At 46.1% G+C, this 21756-nt stretch overlaps 1 protein-coding gene across 6 annotated transcripts in view; it reads left to right on the forward strand.

Moving 5' to 3' along the window:
• Positions 1-21756, forward strand: part of lrrc56 (leucine rich repeat containing 56) — a 244298-nt gene that overhangs the window by 24861 nt on the left and 197681 nt on the right. For 5 of the 6 annotated variants that reach the window (XM_038807997.1, XM_038807995.1, XM_038808000.1 and 2 more), the window contains 2 exons: positions 16375-16484; positions 20973-21135. In XM_038807997.1, coding sequence (XP_038663925.1) covers positions 20980-21135 — 156 coding nt within the window. In that variant the 5' untranslated portion in view covers positions 16375-16484; positions 20973-20979. The remainder of the gene's footprint in view (positions 1-16374; positions 16485-20972; positions 21136-21756) is intronic. The other variant, XM_038807999.1, reaches the window with a different exon arrangement.

The raw sequence follows: 21756 nt of genomic DNA on the forward strand, positions 1-21756 counted from the left end.
CTGTTTTAAAGGATTGTCCCTTTAATCTGAGATGGTGTCCTCTGGTTCTACTTTTTCCTACAAGTGGAAACATACTCTCCACGTCCACTCTATCCAGGCCTCGCAGTATCCTGTAAGTTTTAATAAGATTCACCCTCACCCTACTAAACTCCAACAGGTACATACCCAGAGCCCTCAACTGTTCCTCATACGACAAGCTCTTCATTCCAGGGATCATTCTTGTGAACCTCTGGACCCTTTCCGAGGCCAGCACATCCTTCCTTAGATATGGGGCCAAAATTGCTCACAATACTCAAAATGGAATCTGACCAGACTCTTTTATACAGCCTCAGAAGTACATTGCTGCTCTTGTATTTTAGCCCTCTTGACATGAATGCTAACATTGCATTTGCCTTTTAAACTGCCGACTGAACCTGCATATTAACCTTAAGATAATCTTGAACAAGGACTCGCAAGTCCCTTTGTGCTTCTGATTTCCTAAGCATTTCCCATTTAAAAAATAGTCTATGCTTCCATTCCTCCTTCCAAAGTGTATAAGCTCACACTTTTCCACATTGTATTCCATCTGCCACTTCTTTGTCCACTCTCCAAGCCTGTCCAAGTCCTTCTGCAGTCCCCCTCCTTGCTCAATACTACCTGTCCCTCTACATATATTTGTATATTGTGAAACTTTGTGTCCCAGCACCAACCCCTGAGTCACACCACTGCCATCCTGAAAAACACCCCTTTGTCCCCACTCTCTGCCAGTCAGCCAATCCTCTATGCATGCCAGGATCTTACCCTGAACACCATGGGCTCTTAACTTATTTAAGTCTTCTATGCGGCACCTTGTCAAAGGCTTCTGGAAATCAAAATAAATCACGTCCACTGGTTCTCCTTTGTCTAACTTCCTTCTTACCTTCTCAAAGAACTCTAACAAATTTGTGTGACATGACCTCCCCTTAATGAAGCTGTGCTGACTCAGTACTATTTATCATGCACTTCCAAGTACTCCGTGATCCCATCTTTAACGATGGACTCTAAAATCTTACCAATGACCGAAGTCAGGCTAACCGACTTATAATTTCCTGTCTTCTGCCTCCCTCCCTTCTTAAACAGCGGTGTTACATTAGCCAATTTCCAGTCCTCTGGGACCCTACCCTCCCTGCCTCCACTGATTCCTGAAAGATCACAACCAATGCCTCCACAATCTCCTCAGCTATCCCTTTGGAACCCTGGGGTGCAGTCCATCTGGTCCAGGTGATTTATCCACCTTCAGACCTTTCAGTTTCCCCAGAACCTTCTCCTTAGTGATGGCACTACACTCATCTGTGCCCCCTGATTCTCCTGGAGCTCTGGCATCCCATTGGTGTCTTCCACCGTGAAGACTGATGCAAAGTAACTATTCAGTTCCTCTGCCATTTCTTTGTTTCCTATTATTGCTTCTCCAGCCTAATTTTGCAGTGGTCCAACGTCTATTCTTGCCTCTCTCTTACCTTCTATATATTGAAAAAAACGCTTTCTATCTTCTTAACATTACTAGCTAGATTGCCAATCAAAAGAGACCAGTTCCCACAATGCCTGAGGGAGAATCTTTCCAACTTCAATCAAGAACAGATGAAGAATGCCCACAGTGAGTGGGCAGTCCTTAAGTCTGATATCAGCAATGCCTACAAAGTGACACTTAGATTTTCTGAAAGGAAACATCAGGATTGGTTTGATGAAAATGATCAGGAAATCAGTGAATTGATTGATAACAAGCACAAGACTTTCTGTACTTGACTAAAATTATGCAAGCTCAATGCAAAAGAAACTGGCTTACCATGAGCCATAGGTACAAAGGTACAACCGTGACATGAAGAACATGTAGTGGGCAGAGAAGGCATTTTGATTATATGAACGATATCCATGACTTCTTTACTGTCACAAAGACCATTTATAGCCCAAGTGCTCAAAGGCCAAATCCTCTAAGGCCTATGGATGGGGAAATCTGATTGAGGAACGTGAAGCTGTTGCCACCTGTTGGAAGGAACATTTTGAAGACCTTGTCAACCAAGCATCAATTCTTGATGAGTGCTTTCAACTTTACCACAGCTACCCGTTTACGGACAAGCTCAGAGCTCTGCCAACGTCAATGGAGGTGAGAAATCATACAAATGAAGAGCAACAAAGTAGCAGGAGGTGATAGAATTCTATGATCTTTAAGCATGAGATGATGATCTAAAATTACAGCTCCATGCCCTTATCCAACAGATTTGGAATGAAGAGGTCCCGAATGATCTGAAGGGTGCCATGGTTGTGAAATCTTCAAGACGGGGCATATCTTTTTTTTAAATAGAGTACCCAATTATTTTTTTTCCAATTAAAGGGCAATTTAGTGCAGCCAGTCCACATACCGTGTACATCTTTGGGTTGTGAGGGTGAAACCCACACAGACACGGGGAGAATGTGCAAACTCCACACGGACAGTGACTCAAGGCCAGGATTTGAATCCAGGTCCTCGGCGCCAAAGGCACCAGTGCTAACCACTGTGTCACCATGCCACCCACAAGACGGGACACATCTCATGAGAAATTCCAGAGACATCTCCCTGATTTATATTGAAGGAAAGATCATTATAGGAATCCTTTAGTATTGGCTTATTACACTTGCTGAATTACTCCCTGGATCTAAATGTAAGTTTAGGCCAGGGGTGGGCAAACTACGGCCCGCCAAAGGTCTTTATGTGGCCCACCAAGATCAAGTCATTAAAAAAAACAATTTTTAAAATTTTTTAAAAGTTAATGGGGGGGCTGTTGGGTTACTGGTATAGGGTGGATACGTTGACTTGAGTAGGGTGATCATTGCTCGGCACAACATGTGTTTCATGTGAAGTTTCTACTTTAAAATATTAATTAATAAAAATTAATTGCTTTTTTTCATTAAACTCCTTTTATTTTGGCTATTTTAAATATTATTAATTTTACTTAATATACTATGCGGCCCTTTAAAATTGTGAATTTCTGCATGTGGCCCTTGCACGGAAAAGTTTGCCCACCCCTGGTTTAGGCAATCAAGAGACATGGCTGACATGGTTTTTACAGCTCACCAACTATAGGGAAAATATGAACAGCATCAGCCTTTCTACATATCGTTCTTTGATTTGACAAAGGTCTTCGACTCTGTAAATTCTGAGGCACTCTGAAAGATTCTGCTGAAGTTTGGATGTTCTTCACAATTCGTTGCCATCCATTGTCTGTTTCATGATGATACGTGAACGAAGATCCTTAACAATCCATTACAGATCCTTTTGAGGTTAGCACAGGAGTATAACAAAGTTGTGTCATCTTTCCAACTCTTTGTTCAATTTTACTTGCTGTCTTGTTTCATCTGATGAGAGGCCAGCTCCCTGCTGGAGTGCAGCTTATTTATTAAATGGATGCCAAGCTATTTCATCTTGGACAACTCCAATCAAACTCTAAGGCTTCCCTGCCCTCTGTCATTGAACTGATAATGCAACAATAAGTGCTGTGTTAGAAATGGATCTCCAGAAATCGTTAACATATTTATTCAGACATACACAAAAATGAAACTTAAACTGAACATTCAAAAGTCTAGTGTTCTCTATCAGCAAGCGCCAAATGCACACACCCCAGGCTCCATTTAGTAGGATTCATGATGAGTGCCTGGAAAATGTGAAACACTTCCAGTACATAAGACTGACATTGACAAAGAAATCTAGCAATGCCTGAAATTTACTGGTGCAGCCTTTGGTCACCTGAGCAAATGAGTGCTTAAAGATTGAGACCTCAAAATTGAAATCAAGCTCATGATTGACCATGAGGTTGTGATCCCTTCCTTCTGTATGGTACAGAAATATGGAGAATGTAAAAAAGGTACCTTTAGAGCACTGGAGTCATATAATTAATGCTACCTGCAGAAGATCTTAATATTATGGGAGGAGTGACTCGCCAACATTGATGTCCTCTCACAAGCAGGCATCACAAGCATCAAGGCTGTAATCATCTGCAATCAGCTTCGTTGGGTTGGTCAGATAGCTTGGATATCAGATACCAGACCCCCAGCTCAGTCTGGGTAGGTGCACCAGAGAATTGAGGACAGAAGTGCTTCAAGGATGTGCTGAAAACTAATATGAAGATGTCCAGCATTGACATTGACTCCTGGAAGACCATTGCTTTGGATCAAACGAGATGGCGGCAGTCTTTGGGAAGGATCCCAGTATTTTGAGACCCAACAGCACAGCAATGAAATGAAGAGAAAAGCGAAAGTGGGAAAAAGAACATGCCACACCACGACACAATCTAAACTGATGACCAGACATTCCCTCATTACAACAAATGTCCTTTGTGCCATAAAGTCTGGAGATCCCACATCCGATGTCTTCAGTCATCTTCAGAGTGAGGGATGCCCAACAACAAATGCGGCATAATTTACTGTATCTCCCCTCTGGACCGTTGCTTATTGTCACATATCAAGTCACCTCCTGCCCATTTTTCTGAGGTGGCAGTGTCTCCCTACAGATCATATGGTCATTATCGCAATGGTTTTTGTGGGAGTTTGCTATTGTTAGGAAAATAAAGGTAGTTTTAAGGGATTTATATCTTTTTTTTGTAAACATTAGAAATGTTTTTTTAAAAATCATTTTATTCTCCGCATTTTCAACATTTTCATCAAAGAAACAGCAAAAGAAAACAAACAAAAACAAATACACTATCAAGCCCCCAAACAGCACCCCATTCGGTGTCCAGACCAAAACATCACCTGTACATTCCAAGTAAAAAGAGAAAATTAACAATCAATCAGTAAACACTGTAATCAAGAACAACAATAACCCCAACCCCCTCTTTCCCCCCCCCCCACCTAATGTTCGATGGCAGCCATTTATCGAAAGTGCATAATAAATAGTCCTCATGAATTGTAGAACCTTTCCTTCATCCCCCTCAGCTCAAACGTCACCTTCTCAAGAGTCAAAAATTCCAGCAGTGCCCCCCTTCCAAGCCGAGGCACAGGACGGAGAAGCTGACCTTCACCCCAACTGGACCCGCCTCTGGGCAATCAGTGAGGTGAAGGCTAAAACATCTGCCCCCGCACCCGCCTGTAGCCCTGACCTGTCCCACACCCTGAAAATGGCTTCTGGGGGCCCTGGTTCCAGGTTCACGTGCACTACCCCCGAGATGACACTGAAAACCTCCCTCCAATACTTCTCCAGCTTCGGACATGACCGAAACCATGACATGGTTTGCGGAGCTCCTCCCACATCGCTCACATATATGTCCTCCGCTCCCTCAAAGAGTCGGCTCAGCCTCGCGCATGAGGTTGAGGCGTTCACCCTCCACAACACCTCAAATCACAAACCGTCTTCCATAACCTCCCCCAACTCTTCCTCCCAACCAACCCCCCTCTCTGCAGGACCACTTTCCTAACCCTAACTCAAGCGCAACCACCACCTGTCTCCTTTCCCTCAGCCGGTGTCATGATTACATAATTTTGTTTAGAAAATATTTTATTGAGGCATTTATAATTTTGACATTTTAACCTATTTAACAACAGAGATCCAAAATATGCAAAAAACCACAATAACACACCCATGTCATGATTACATTTAATCTAATATTTGAGAATAGCTGCCTCCCTTTCATAAACCTTTGGTCCTCCCCATCGCCTTCGGAGGAACCCCTCCAACCCAGCGGCAGTACCTTCTCCAATATCTTTGCATCAACAGTCAGTAGTGATGTAAGCCTTTATGACCCACACTCCGTCGGGTCTTATCTTTTAAAAAAAAATATATCTTTTATTAAGGTATTTGAAAATGTTTATAAAAGTAACATTAACAATGACATCAACATGGTGTAATAAACATTTCCCCCAATACTGCATCGGCTGACATTTTAATTTTCCCCGAGAAAGTCGACGAACAGCTGCCACCTCCTGGTGAACCCGACCATTGACCCTCTTAAGGTCAACTTTATCTTCTCGAGACTGAGAAACCCAGCCATGTCACTAACCCAGGTCTCTACACTCGGGGGCTTCGAACCCCTCCACATTAAAAAGATCCGTCTCCGGGCTACTAGGGAGACAAAGGCCAAGACGTCGACAGCCTCTTTCGCCCCCTGAACTCCCGGCTCTTCTGACACTCCAAAGATCACTACCTCCGGACTCGACACCAACCGTATTTTTAGCACCGTGGACATTGCCTTCGCAAAACCGTGCCAAAACCCTCTAAGCTTTGGGCATGCCCAAAACATGGCGACATGATTTTCTGGGCTTCCCGCGCACACCTATTCTCTACCCCAAAAAACTTACTCATCCTAGCTGCTGTCGTGTGTGCCCGGTGGACTACCTCAAATTGTATCAGGCTGAGCCTGGCACATGATGAGGAGGTATTAACCCTGCTGAGGGCATCTGCCCATAGATCCGCCTCTATCTCTCCTCCTAGCTCGTCCTCCCACTTGCCCTTAAGCTCCTCCACCGGAGTTTCCTCCGCCTCTGAAAGCTCCTGGTAAATATCTGAAACCTTCCCCTCTCCCACCCAGGTATTGGAGACTACTCTATCCTTAACCCAGTGGCGGCAGCAGCGGAAAGGCCGGCACCTGTTTTCTCAGGAAGTCTTGCACCTGCAAATACCTAAAACCATTCCCTGCTGCAATTCAAATTTATCCTCCAAGGCTTTCAAGCTGGAAAAGCTCCCATCTATAAATTGATTCCCTATCCTTCTAATTCCTGCCCTTTGCCATCTCCGGAACCCCCCATCTAGCCTACCTGGTACAAACTGATGATTATTATAAATTGGGGTCCAAACCGATGCTCCTTCCACTCTCTTATATCTCCTCCATTGCCCCCAGATTCTCAGAGCCGCCACCACCACCGGACTTGTGAAGTATCGGGCCAGCGAGAACAGAAGAGGTGCCGTTATCAGTGCTCCCAAACTGGTGTCTTTGCATGACGCCGCCTCCATCTGCTCCCATGCCGACTGCTCCGCCACTACCCACTTCCTCCCATGGCTATATTAGCCGCTCCGTAGTAATTGCAGAAGTTCGGCAGCGCCAATCCACCCTCCCCCCGACTGCGCTCTAGCAACACTTTCTTCACTCGCGGGGTTTTACCCGCCCACACAAAGCCTGAAATAATCTTATTCACCCGCTTGAAAAAGGCCCTTGGGATGAAGATGGGAAGGCACTGAAAGACAAACAGAAATCTGGGGAGGACCTGTTTTTCACGGTTGTACCCTCCCCGCTAGTGATAGCGGGAGCATGTCCCATCTCTTAAAGACCCCTTCCATTTGTTCTACCAGCCAGGATAGGTTTAACTTGTGCAGTGCCTCCCATTCCCGGGCCACCTGGATTCCCAGATACCGAAAGCTCTTCCCTACCATTTTAAGTGGCAGCTCTCCCAGCCTCTTCTCCTGTCCTCTTGCCTGGATCACGAACATCTCGCTTTTCCCCATGTTCAATTTATACCCCGAAAAATTCCCCCAGGATTCTCATTACTTCCCCCATCCCCTCCAACGGGTCTGAAATATACAAGAGAAGGTCATCTTCATAAAGCGAGACCCGGTGCTCCACCACCACCACCATGGCCAATGGCTCTATGGCCAGAGCAAACAGTAACGGGGAGAGGGGGCACCTTTGCCTCGTCCCTTGGTGTAGTTTAAAGTACCCCGACCTCAGCCGGTTCATACGCACACTCGCGGCTGGTGCCTGATAGAGCAACCGCGTCCAGTCAATAAAGCCCTCCCCAAACCCAAACCTTCCCAGTGCCTCCCACAGGTAATTCCACTCCACCAGATCAAAAGCCTTCTTCGCATCCATCGCTGCCACCACCCCCACCTCCCCACCTTCTGAGGGCATCATAATAACATTCAAAAGCCTTCGAACATTGGCCTTGAGTTGCCTGCCCTTTACAAATCCAGTTTGATCTTCCCCTATCACACCCGGGACACAGTCATCTATCCTTGTGGCCAGTATCTTAGCCAGCAGTTTGGCGTCCACATTCCGTAGAGAAATTGGCCTGTATGACCCACATAGCTCCAGATCCTTCTCCCGTTTCAGGATCCTTCTCCCGTTTCAGGATCAATGAAATCGAGGCCTGCAACATTGTTGGGAGGCGGACTCCTCCCTTCTCTCTTGCTTCATTAAATGTCCTCTCCAGCAGTGGGCTCAATATCACTGAAAACTTGTTACAGAATTCCACCGGGTAGCCATCAGGCCCTGGGTCTTTGCCCGACTGCATGCCCTCCAGCCCCTTGATTATTTCCTCAATCTCAATTGGGACTCCCACCCCTTCCACCAGATCCTCATCTACCCTCGGAAACCTCAACTAATCCAAAAACTGCCTCATCCCCTCCACCCCAGCCGGGGGTTCTGACTCATAATTTACTATATAAGTCCTTAACCTTCATTCACCCCCACTGGGTACAGGACAGTATTCCCGCCTCTACTCTTTACCTATCTCCCTGGCCGCCTCCCTATTCCTGAGCTCTTGCGCCAACAATCTGCTTGCCTTTTCCCCGTACTCATAAATTGCCCCCCCTTGCCTTCCTCAACTGTTCCACCGCTTTCCCTGTGGTCAACAACCCAAACTCCACCTGTAACCTCCACCACTCTCTCCGTAGCCCCGCGACCGGGGCCTCCGAGTATCTCCTGTCCACCTGGAGTATCTCCTCCACTAACCTATCCCTCTCAGCCCGTTCCGCTTTTTCTCTGTGGGCCCGTATCGAGATTAATTCCCCTCTGACCACTGCCTTCAGAGGACAGGAGAAGAGACTGGGAGCGCTGCGGAGGCTGGCCTAATCATTTATTTCCAGGTAGTTCTGGATGGACTTGTTAACCCGCCCACAGATCGCTTTGCCGCTAGTAACCCCATATCCAGTCTCCACAGTGGGCGTTGCCCTCTCTCCACACTAACATGTAGATCCACCCAATGCTGCGCATGATCCAACACTGCGATTGCTGAGTACCCGCCACCACCGATATTAGCGCCCTGCTCAGAACAAAAACGTCGATGCGAGAGTATAACATGTGGACATGTGAGAAAAAGAAAAACTCTATCACCCTTGGCTGTGAAAACCTCCATGGGTCTACTCCCCCCATCTGTTCCAAAAATCCCTTCAATTCCTTTGTCACAGCCGGCCTCCGTCCTGTCCTGGATTTTGACCGGTCCAATTCCGGATCCATGACTGTTAAAGTCTCGTCCCATGATCAGGTTATGTGACTGTAAGTCTGGGATCTTACCTAAAACCTGCCTCATAAATTCCACATCGTTCCAATTTGGAGCATATATGTTCACCAGTACCACCCGCACCCCTCCAGCTTCCCACTCACCATTATGTACCTACCCCCCTTGTCTGACACGATTCTCCCTGCCTCAAATGCCACTTGTTTGTTGATCAAGGTCAGTACACCACTGGTCTTTGAGTCCAGCCCTGAGTGGAATACTTGGCTCTCCCACCCCTTTCTCAATCTCGTCTGGTCTGTAACCTTTAGGTGTGTCTCTTGTAGCATTGCCACATCCGTCTTCAACCCCCTCAAATGCGCAAACACGCGAGCCCTCTTGAGCGGCCCATTCAGTCCTCTGACATTCCATGTAATCAGCCTGGTCATGGGGGGGGAGGGCCCCCCCCCCCCCCGACTGGCCATCACCCTTTTTAGGCCAGCCTCTAGCTCGCGCCCTCCACCTCCTCGAGCCCCCCCCTCAGGCATTCGCCATTCCAGACCTCCCATTTGTCTCCTCATAACAGTTCCTCCACTGTCAGCAAAGCAGCTTCCCTCCCCCTCTTCTCCCCCCCCCAAGCAACAACACTAGAAACCCAACCCCCCCCAAGTCAAGCTCCAGCTTAACACCTGCTCACCCCCCACTGCGCTTCTGAGAGTCAGCTGACCCATACTGACTTGACAGCGCCACCCCCCCATGTCAACAAGCAGTCTGTCTCCCCATTGTTCTCTCCCCTCTCCCCCCACTTGGTCAAACATATTAAAAGCATCACATTCCCCAGTAAACAAACATCAGGGAAAAAAAAGTGAAGAAACAACCACTTTAGAAATAAAACCACCAAAAAACAGAACCAACCCCAAAGACCATCCCCCCTCTCTAACCAGCTCCCTGCAAGACAAAGTTACCTTTTGCCATCCAAGCAGCCTCTTATTAACATAGCACTACTTATACTTATACAGCCCAGCACATCAAATTGTCACCACAGTACTTCCCCAAGGCTTCAGTGTCTTTTAATTCGCCTCCAGCCTCTTTTCTTTAATAAAAGTCCATACTTCGTCTGGTGTTTCGAAGTAGAAATCCCGTTCCTCATGTGCGACCCGCAGATTGGCTGGGTACAGCATCCCAAACTTCACCCACTTCTTAAAGAGGGCCGTTTTTGCCCGATTAAACCCAGCTCTTCTCTTGGCCAGATCCGCGCCCAGGTCCTGATAAATGCGCAGCTCACAATTCTCCCACTTGTTGCTCCGTTCCTTCTTGGCCCACCGCAGAACGTGTTCCTTGTCCAGGAATCGGTGAAAGCGTATCACCATCCCCCTCGGCGGCTCGTTTGTTCAGGGCTTCTTCGCGAGGGCTCTGCGCGCTCTATCCACTTCCAGGGGCTAAGGGAATGTCTCAGCCCCCATCAACTTCTCCAACATGTCCGTCACAAGTCCTCGCATCCAATCCCTCACTGCCTTCAGGGAGGGCGACAATTCTAAGATTCTGCTTCCTGGACCTGTTCACCAGGTCCTCCAGCTTCTCCTGCATACTTTTCTGGCGGTCGGTCATCATCTCCACCTTGGCCTCCAGCACGGTTATGTACTCCTTGTGCTCGGACACCTTTTTCTCCCCCTCCTGGATCGCTCTCCCGTGGGTCTCTTGATTCTGCACAACTTGATTAATCGAAGCCTTAATCTGCTCCAGCGTGTCCTTCTACAGCTTGGCGAAGCAATCCAAAAAAAAAAAACTCCCCCAGCTGCCTCGTCGACCACTGTGCTTTCTCTCCGTGACCCTTGCTCTCCGCCATGCTTTCCCACCTTGCCGGCTGTGATCGCGTCTTCCTTATAGGTCCTTGTCTTCTCACACGGCCACTTCTGGTCCAATTCTCCATACACTGGAGGGGGATTTCTCCTCACTATCTCACTCTTCACCGATTTATCCCATAAAATCTGGGGGGAAAATGAGAAAATAGGTCCAAAAGTCCGTCACAGGCGGGAGCTATCAAATGTGCGACCTACTCCTCCATGGCCGCCACTGGAAGTCAGGTCTTATCTTTCTTTAACAACAAAGCGATATGGCCTGCTCTAATGTTTTTGGTAAAACCACCTTCCCTATCGCCTCCTCAAACATCCCCACCATCAGTGATGCCAATTTATCGTAAAACTTTTTGTAATACTCCACTGGGAACCCATCTGGCCCTGCCACCTTCCCCAGTTGCATCCTCCCAATTGACTCCTTTACCTCCTGTTCTCCTACCGACCTACCCAGTGTGACCCTATCTTCCTCCTCCAACCTTGGATACTCCAATCTGTCCAGGAATTCCTACATCCTATCCTGGCGGCTCCGACCTATAGAACTTTTCATAAAACTCCTCAAACACCTTATGAATCTGCTGCGGGGCCACCAGCAGTGTCTCGTCCTATCTCACACCTAGACAATTTCCCTCGCCGCCACCTCCCTCCGAAGTTGGCATGCTATCATGCGCCCCACCTCCGCATCCTCACAAATTACTCCCCTCGCCTGCCTCAGTTGGCGCGCCACCTTCCCCATGGCCAACCGATCAAAGCTAGCATGTAGCTCCCTCCTTCTGTCCAAAAGTGCTAGATCTGCACCCCCGCGTACCTCCCATACCACTGCCTGCGATACTTCCCCCGTGCAGTTACAGCCCACATACTCCTCAACCATTCTCCCACACATGGAGGCACACTCTCTAGTCTCTATCCCGTGGCTGAAACGTCTGCTATATTATGAGAACCCATCGTGTATAATGAAAATAAACTTAGTTTGTAAAAGCGCAGTCGGTTGGTCCCCCAGCAACCCCACGTCCATTTTCTATCCCTGTCTCTGCGCTATCCCTTTCTCCAGGACCATGTCCACCCAATACGGCACGTCATCCAAGCGAGCACGTCTGTGACTTTGGCTCTTGCACCAAATTCCAATCTCCTCCCGCTATTAGCTTGTGCGAATCCAAGTCTGAATGGCCCTAAACACCTTCCTCACAAAACCTGCTTCATCCCAGTTAGGACCATACACACTTGCCAATGCCACCGAACTCCCCTCCAATGCCCCTGTTACTATCACATACCTACCCCCTTGGACCGCCACCACCACTATTCTGACTGGGGGACTCTCACCCCGTCCCCCCTATCCGCCATGATCATAACACTGGACCCTGCCTTCTGGGCTTAGCCCACCCCGTCCCATTGTTTCCATTAAACCACCTCCCCCTCTGAGAATCCCCCCATCCACTCGGAAACACCTCACCCAGTATCGGTCCCATCCCCCCCCCACTTTTCACACCTATGCCCATCGAAAGCTGTTTGATCAGGCTCCAATGGCTGCAGCCCCTCCCCCCACCACACCTCCGTTCACTAGCCAACCTGAGCTTGCTAACGCGGAGGCCTCCGCCCAGACCCGGTCCCAGGAAAACAAAGAAATCCCCTTCAAACGAACAAACCCAGTGCAAACACACAAACCCCAGAAAACCGTCATTACAAAAACTCCTATCGTATCCAAATCGGTAACTTCACCCCATTTAATACTTGTAACAACATGAAATAAAAAACAGAACTAGATACAATCTTCCATCCCCCTACCCTCGGTCCAAGACCAATCCTCAGTCCCATTTCCCACTTCTGTCCCAGTCCTTCTGCCTTCACAAATGCCTCCGCCATTTCCACTATCTCAAAATAAAAATATTTGGCGTTGTAGGCCACCCTCAACCTAGCTGGGTTCACTACACCGAACCGCACGCCACTGTTACAAAGTGCCATCTTCACCCGGCCGAAGGCAGCCCGCCTCCTCGCTAACTCCACGGTTAAGTCCTGGCAAATACGTATACCAGCTGCAACCCACTGCACCTCCCGCTTCTGCTTCGGCCAACTCGTGACCTTCTCCTTCACATGGTAGCTGTGGAAACAAATAATCATTGCTCTTGGCGGCTCATTCACCTTTGGTTTAGGCCTCAACAACTGATGAGCCCAATCCAGTTCGTACCGGGAGGGATCTTCCCCCTCCCCCCAACAGCTCCGCCAACATCTTGGCAAAGTACTCAGTCGACCTCGGGCCCTCCACCCCTTTGGGCAGGCCCACGCTCCTTAGATTTTGCCGCCTAGATCTATTTTCCAGGTCCTCCAACTTGGCTTGCAGACCTTTGTTGGCCTCGACCACCTTCTGTAGCTCCTCACCTATCGCAGTGAGCCGATCGCTGTGTTGCGACAAGGCCTCCTCCAGTCACTTCAGTTTCTCACCCTGCTCCCGCATCTCGGCCGATGTCTTTGACATCGCCGCCTTAACCGGGGCAATCGCCTCCTCCACCAGCACCTTCAGTGCCGCCATCATCTCCTTCCTCATCACCCTAGTGCTTTGCAAACTGTTTCTCGAATTCCAAAGCCATCACCTCGATCATCTTTTCTGCCATGAGCAGTGCAGCCCCACCCAGCGACCCAGCCTCCGCCATCTTTCCAGTTGCCAAGGTGACCCTTTCGCTCGACGGCGAACCTTCATTCGCCCCCTTATTCATGGCAGCTTTCTTTTGGTTTTTAGACATCCCCCTCCTTCCTTATGTCTTCCTGCACTTAATTGTCGAAAAATTGTCCCGGGACCAGGCATTAAACTCTAAAAAATCAAACCTCGAGCAGGGGCCACCCAACATGTGACCTCCTCCTACATGCTGCCACCGGATGTCCCCATAAACATTAGAAATAAGATATATTTTTTAATGGGTTAAATTTAATGTTTCCGTGTCTAACGGTAAAACCTATCGTTACACTCATGCTGGACAAAATCTGTATGTGTGGGGTTGGTTTCAATTCCAACCGTGATTTGATTGTGCTTAGAGAGGGTTACCACATGAAGAATACATAAAACTAGCAAGGGTTGCTTAGCAACTGGAGGCCCTTGTAAGGATAAAAAAGCGTTTTGGTTTTAGCTGAATTTGTGGGAAGTTGGAGACAGGAGCTTGGGGAGTGAACGTCTCCCAACTGTGCCTGAAGAAAGACTGGACAGGACGGGAGCTGCAGAGGCAGGCGTCCTAAAGTACAAATTGCATTTCAACCACCAGGGAATTTGGACAGAAAATACTTAAGACAACATAATATTTAAGACGACTGGAGTTAAGTGAACAGAGACCAGGTATTGTTCAGAAGAATTGAAGGAAGAATAAACAAAGTTTTCTGAGTTAATGAGACAATTGCAATAACCAGATTTAAAGTGGAACAGCAGCCTTCAAAGGTAAATCAAACTTCTGATGCCATTTGGGAATCGAGAGTTAAAGCAATTGTGAGCAGTTTGCACAGTAGTCAAGACAAGGGTTTGGTGTAAAATCCTGGATTGGATTCACTGTTAAAAATGGAGCGGCAGCTTTGTTTAAAAGTGTTATTTGGAAAACCTAGGGTGAAATTCTTCCCTACCCGGCGGGGCGGGGCATCCCGGCGTAGCGGAGTGGCAGGGGCTAGGCCCGCGCCGGAGTTGCTCCCGCTCCGCTGACTGGCGCCAACGGCCTTTGGCGCCATGCCAGCCGGCGTCAGGGCTGGCCGAAAGGTCTTTGTCGGCCGGCGTGAGTCCGCGCAGGTGCCGGAGCGTCAGTGGCCGCTGACGTCACCACCGGCGCATGCGCGGTAGGGGGGTCTCTTCCACCTTCGCTATGGTGGAGGCCGTGGCGGCGGCGGAAGAAAAAGAGTGCCCCCACAGCACTGGCTCGCCTGCCGATCGGTGGGCCCCGATCGCAGGCCAGGCCACCGTGGGGGCACCCCCCAGGCTCCAATCGCCCCGTGCCCCCCCCCCCCCAGGACCCCGGGGGCCTGCTCGCGCCGCCAATCCCACCGGAGAATTCTGCCCCTGGTTTGGATTTCAGAATGTAAACAGCAAAGAGGTTTTTGGGAGAGATGTTTGGAAAATCTCAACGGAATGATCATCTGTAGTGGTTCTGAGGAGACAACCACAAACATTCACTTGGGGTTCAAAGTGGAAAGCCATCTCATATGCTTAAAAGGGAGTTTGTGTTAATTAAACCATTGTAGATTAAGATGTACTTTGTTATCAATGGTTTATTCTTTTTTTAATATAAATTTAGAGTACCCGATTTATTTTTTCAATTAAGGGGCAGTTTAGCGTGGCCAATCCACCTACCCTGCACATCATTGGATTGTGGGGGTGAAACCCATGCAAACACATGGAGAATGTGCAAACTCCACAAGGACAGTGATCAGAGCTGGGATCAGACCTGGGACCTCGGCGCCGGGAGGCAGCAGTGCTAACCACTGTTCCACCATGCTGCCCTATTATCAATGTTAATTCTAAAACCTATGCATAATTGTTAAACTAAGAAGGGAAGTAAAAGGTGTATTGTAGCAACAAATGTTTTTATGTTTAATGTTTTTTCTCTCGTTAAAACTAATTTGTGTCCTGCAATTCTGTTCCTCCATGTTTTATTAAAAAAGGTAAAGGTTATGGGGTGGGATTTCCCGGTCTGTTGCTGCATTTTCTGGCGCGTCCTGCTGGCAGCGGGATTCTCCGTTCCTGCAGCCGGCCAATGGGGTTTCCCATTGTGCCTACCTCATGCCGTCGGGAAACCCGTGGGTGTGGGTGCACTGCCGGCTGACCAGAAGATCCCGCCAATGGAGAATTCTGCTGATGTTCTTTTGAGCTAGGGTTCCATTCTGGAATATTCCCGTCCGGTTGTATCATCAGCTGGGGACAGAACACTGTGTTTAAATTGCCTACTTTGTTTCCTACATTATACCACTTCACAAATACTTAATTGACTGCAAAGCCTTTTTTTGGAATGTAGGAATGCAAGTCTTTCTCCTCGTCTATGTTCTCCAAGTGCCCTGCATCAGTTCTGACAAAGGGTGTCCAGCTTGAAAATTTCCACTTGGAAAAGTGGAACTGTTTTATACTTATAACCATTAAAAACATATCTGGTCATAGTGTTGGACTCTACATTGCTTTACAGGAGGGCATTTTGTGGCATAGGAAGTGACTGGTTTTGACAAAGTCATTCAGACTTGAAATGTTAGCTCTATCCTCTCGCTGCAGATGTTGTCAAACGTGAGATTGGCCAGTATTTTCTGTTTTTGTGACACTTTTATTAGTTGAAATACAAGCAATTCCGAATGAAACAGCTCAATAATAAGTTAATTATAAAATCCATAAAACACTATATTTTCTTTTGGATTATCTGTAATACAAAATTTCTGTTTGCAGGCACTGACCTGACTTGTGTCGTTTGCCATCCCTTTATCAGTGAAGAGGCAGATTTGGAGATTTTCAGGTCTATGGTTGCCATTTGCTATCCCCCTGTCTTGCCGCCAAAAGTAAGTTTGCTTTTTGTCCTTGTCCTTTTGAAGTATTGTTGGTGGGTTAAAAGGGAAAAGAAAGCTAACATTTATATAGTTCATTGTTACATGACCCAAAAATCTAACGGGTCCACTGAAGCTGTTTGATCAGGTTCACTAAAGCTGTTTGGGGAAGGGCACCTGCAGACCTTCTGCCTTTGCTAATGTGATTGATTCCTAATACTTTCAGTACACCTAGGGATGGAAATTGATGCCTTGCAAGTGTCACCCATAAACTTGACGAGATGGTTTATTTGGATTTTGAAGAAGACTGCCAACTACAAGCACCCTTGTCTTTGTTAAGTAATTTATTTGGCCTCTCCTGTTTACCAGAGTGGTGTACAACCCCCACCCCACGGCAACTTACAACTGCTTTCTTCTACCTTGAATAGAAAGAGAAACCTCACAGTCAAACCCTCACCCTCCCAATTCCCACAGCAGCATCCTTGACGCCCATGCTTGTTTTCTCTATTCATCCACACTAAAAACGCAGTGATATCGCAATAACAGATTTTCAGCCGCATGTTATTGAAATAGCTGTGTCTGCATGCATGTCTATCACTTGTTACTAAGGTGCTTCCTTGTTGTGCACTATTTCAGAGGCTTACTAGAGAAGCTCTGCCTGACTCTTGCTTGGATCCTCAGCAAATAGCTTGGATCCTCCGTAAATACTTTGCCAATGACGCATCAAAATCACACTTAAAAGGGCCCGCACAATAAAAACTATTACCGTATATACTCGCGTAACATGCGACCTTTGAAGACCTAAATTTTGACCTGAATTTGGGGGGTCGCATGATACGTGAGATACAAAATTTCGGGTGTGAAGTACTGGTCAAGATTAGGCTGTTAGGCTGTTAAGCAGACCGTATCCATTAACGGAAAGTCAAATGGACATTATTATGGACATAATGAAATATAAAACAGGAATACATATGTAGGTTAATTAACAAACTTTAATAAAACTTTAATAAAAAAACTATTAAAACAAACTTTTGCAGGTTAACTAAAATCCGTCAAATTTGCTTTCATTGCTATCAGTGTCATCATCAAATAAAACTTGGAATTCTTCTTCATCGAGGCAGTCGTCATACTGATCATCTTCCAGGTCTTCAATATTTTCATCCTCTTCTCCTGCATCTTCGAATATAGGATCATCTTCACTTCCATCCAAAGCATTTGCTATTCCACATTTTTTAAATGCTTTAACAATCAAATCTGCATCTATCTCAGCCCATGCTTCTTTTACCCACAAACACAGTAGAGGCAAATCCGGAGCCTTCATATTCCCTCCGTTCGTAAATGATTTCTCTCCTTCCATCATCCAGTCAATCCATTTCTTTCTTATATTGTCTTTAAATGGCTTATTAATGGATACGTCAAGTGGCTGAACGACGCTAGTCAAGCCAGCTGGAACGATTGCTATATCGGTGTTTGATTCGCGAACAGCTTTCACAACAGAATCCACGCGATGTAACCTAAACATATCCCACACAAGTAAACTTTTTGGGCGTCGTAAACCACCTGCTCTTGATTCCCAAACTCTCTTCAGCCAAATCTTGCAACCATTATCGTTCATCCAACCTTTTTCATGGACATGGACAACGATACCATTTGGAAATTTTACTTTGGGCATTAATTTCCGTTTAAAGATAACCATTGGAGGAAGTTTCGTCCCATCTGCCATACACGTTAGTACAACCGTAAAATGTGTCTTTTCATGCCCTGTAGTTTTGATAAAAATACTTTTCTCACCGACTTTATTAACGGTTGAGTTTGATGGCATATCAAAATTCACGGGTGTTTCATCCATGTTTCCAATGCACGATAACTGATAGCTGTTAGCTTTGCGATGTTTGATTACAAATGTTTGAAAACTAGTCACTTTTTCTTCTAATTCTTTTGGGAGTCTCTGTGCAATTTTTGTTTTTCTTCTTAACACAAAGTCATGTCTTTTCATGAACCGCGTACACCATCCAGGACTTGCAGTAAACTCACGAATGCCCATGTTTCTTGCTTCTCGTAAAGCATAAAGTCTAATTTTAGATCGAGTTATAATATAACCATTTTCCCGATTTTCGGACACCCACTTTGAGACGTTATCTTCTAATTGCGGCCAATTACATTTCGACCCGCGATTAGCGCATTTATAGGAAAGACTTTCCATCAATTTCTCTTTCTGTTTTCTCCAGTTGCGGACACCGCTTTCTCCGACACCAAACAGCTTTGCAGCTTTAATGTTGTTGCTGTGTTCCGCTTCGGCAACGACTTGCAGCTTCAATTTGGCAGTATATTTCTTGGCAGATCTTTTCTCCATAGTGGCTAATGGTAGAATGTATTTGACCGTTATATGTTACGCGTTAGTTAACTGCTTATTACCGTGATTAGAAACCGCAAAACAGCTGGTTGTTTACGGCGGTTGTTAACGGCGTAATTTTGTATCTCATTTGGTGTCTCAAAAAAGTGACTCGCATGATACATGAGGTATAGCATAAAATCATGTTTTGGGTCTAAAATTTAGGGGTCGCATGATACGCGAGATCGCATGATACGCGAGTATATACGGTAGATTGAAAATCAAGTGGTTAGCACTGCTGCCTCATGGCACTGAGGACCCGGGTTCAATTCCGACCCTGGGTCACTGACTGTGTGGAGTTTGCATATTCTACCCTGTCTGTGTGGGTCTAACTCCTACAACCCAAAGATGTGCAGGGTAGGTGGATTGGCCATGCTAATTGGAAAACAATAATTGGGTACTCTAAATTTATTTTAAAAAAATTTTAAATCAAATCTGTACTCAGAAAATAATGGATTTGATCTCTGTCAAAAAAACTACATAACACTGATTCTAGAATGTCTCAAAATGCTATATTTCAACAGCATTATTGCTCCAGGACCCCTGCTGCATAACATATTTGGCATTTTTACAGACTTGAAAGAGCTTGGCTTTCTCTCACCATGGCCATGTTTCCAATACTGAGCATCTAATGTTTCCGTCGATTGTAATCAGTGAGTGCCCAAGGCAGGTTCGAGCACTAGGGTTCAGGCCTGAGAGAGCATACTTGCAGAGGACAATCTCCCTCAATATCTTTTGTGGACACAATCATGGTGGGTGTTCAGACCTGCTGGGTCAAAGCCCAATAAATGTGCTCTCATTTTGGGGAGTGGTAAAAACTGCAGTTCCTGATGGTGAACTTGCAACCACTACCATGTCTTTCATACAGTTGAAGAGCATCAGTAATATGGAAAACATCTGGCAAATCCTTTCTGATGTGAGCGTCTGAAACTATTATCATGTATACATTGCTAATTTGAAGCTTGGAAAAAATTGCATTGGGTCAATGGAAGTAATCAAGATAAAAATTGTGCTCAATGCATCAATGATTAATGAACTTCAAAGCAAAGAGTATGCTGTGTGATCATCTTTATTCATTCATGGATTGTTCAAGTCACAAGTCTAGCATTTATTTCTCATCCCTAGTACAACAGAAGGCCATTTCAGAGAATGCTATGGGTCTGGAGCCATATATAGGTCAGGCAGGGTAAATATGGCAGATTTTCTTATCTCAAGGACATTAGTGAACTGCATGGGTTTTTACGACAATTCAATCATTTTATCATCACCACTGCTGTTGCTGTTATATATTTGGGTTATTGTAGTTGTGTGCATTGTGTCTTTAAGCAAGAAGTCACATGACATGCATGACATCATTGGTTACTTTGGGGGCTTTTGCCCTTAGTCTAGTGCCAACCCTTGGACAGTAATAAACCTCTGTTGAACTTGTATTCAACCCACGTTCATCAGCAATCTATTGATTTTTGTACTGTTAGTCCAAAGATATTACAGTTGCTATGTGACTCCAGACCCACAATCAATGTGGTTGACTCTTAACTGCCTTATGGAATAGTCTAATAAGCTGCTCAGACATTTCTTCATCGCCTTCTCAAAGGTAATTTGGATGGGCACTGAGTGCTCGCCTTGCCTGTTACGCTCGTATCCTGTGAATGAACAAATAAATCAAATGTGTCATTCAAATACTGTGAGCAATGCTACAAGAGATCTAGCACAGTATGTGCCAAATGTCACAATTAAAAACAAATAGAGAAAGAATGCCACTCACTTATTGCTGAGTGGTTTTAACTTGCAATTTGAAACTTGGGACTTGAAACTGCAAAATTCCCTCATTGCACAAGTAAAACTCAATTTACTGAGCCTGCATTTAGCTAACAAATTGACTTTCCTAATTTAAGAGATTTAGCTCCATCGTAAAAGGAGAATAATCTATTATTTAAGACATGATGCAACATTCCCATCCTTATAAAACTGCGCAACATCATGGTCCTTGTTGGTTTAGTCTTATTTTTATAGACTGTACATTGAGAAATTAAATTATAATTGTTACCATTCTGAGTTTTTTCATCCTTTTTTGAAGTCACAGTCTACTCATCACTGTTCTTTATTTTCAGGGTATCAATGGAACTTCATCAGCACCCAGCCTTTGTTACCCGTGCAGGCACTGCAACAGTTAGGGTCCTGGACTTTGGGCAGCCAGGTTTGCAAAATCCCAATCCGGTTATCAAAGATGAGACTGAGTTCCTTATCGAAGAATACCTTTCTCCATCCAAATTGGTGAGACATTTAAAAATATTGTGGAAGCAAAAAAGATTTTCAATATCAAAAAACATACTTGGGTTGCAGATTCCACTGAGAAGGATTCATTCTTTTAAAGGTTATTTTGGACTCGTTCAAATGTTTTTGAGCCGCTATGCTAAATTTGTATGGATGGAAGTATGAAGTTGTTGGACATTCAGAGTGTGTCCAAAATATGACCAATGGGCTTTCAACCCTGGCCATCTCGCTCACAAAGCCCAGAAAGTTCAATACTATGGGAATATTGTAGTCACTGGTTTGTCCTGTTCTGATTTTCTTGGGCCGAGAAAGGTAGATTATTGCTGAACTAGAACGCCAAATCCATCAGTGTGGTTAACATGAGGGGCTGGATTCTCCGTTTGGGAGACTAAGTCCCCACGCCGGGGTGAAAATGGTGGTGTTTTACGCAAGGAAAACTGGCGCAAAACGGCCACCGATTCCCCGTTTTGCTGGGAGGCAGTGTAGAACTGCCAATATGGCCCGAAGCATTGTCCGGTTCCGTGGCTGCATATGCATATGGCGGCAGCCTGCAGCGGCTGCGCCGTGCTCCATGGTGGACTGGACTCAGCCTGTGGACCTGGACCGCAAAAATAGTGCCCC

The sequence above is a fragment of the Scyliorhinus canicula genome, chromosome 9 (assembly GCF_902713615.1).
Source record: "Scyliorhinus canicula chromosome 9, sScyCan1.1, whole genome shotgun sequence".
NCBI lineage: Eukaryota > Metazoa > Chordata > Chondrichthyes > Carcharhiniformes > Scyliorhinidae > Scyliorhinus > Scyliorhinus canicula.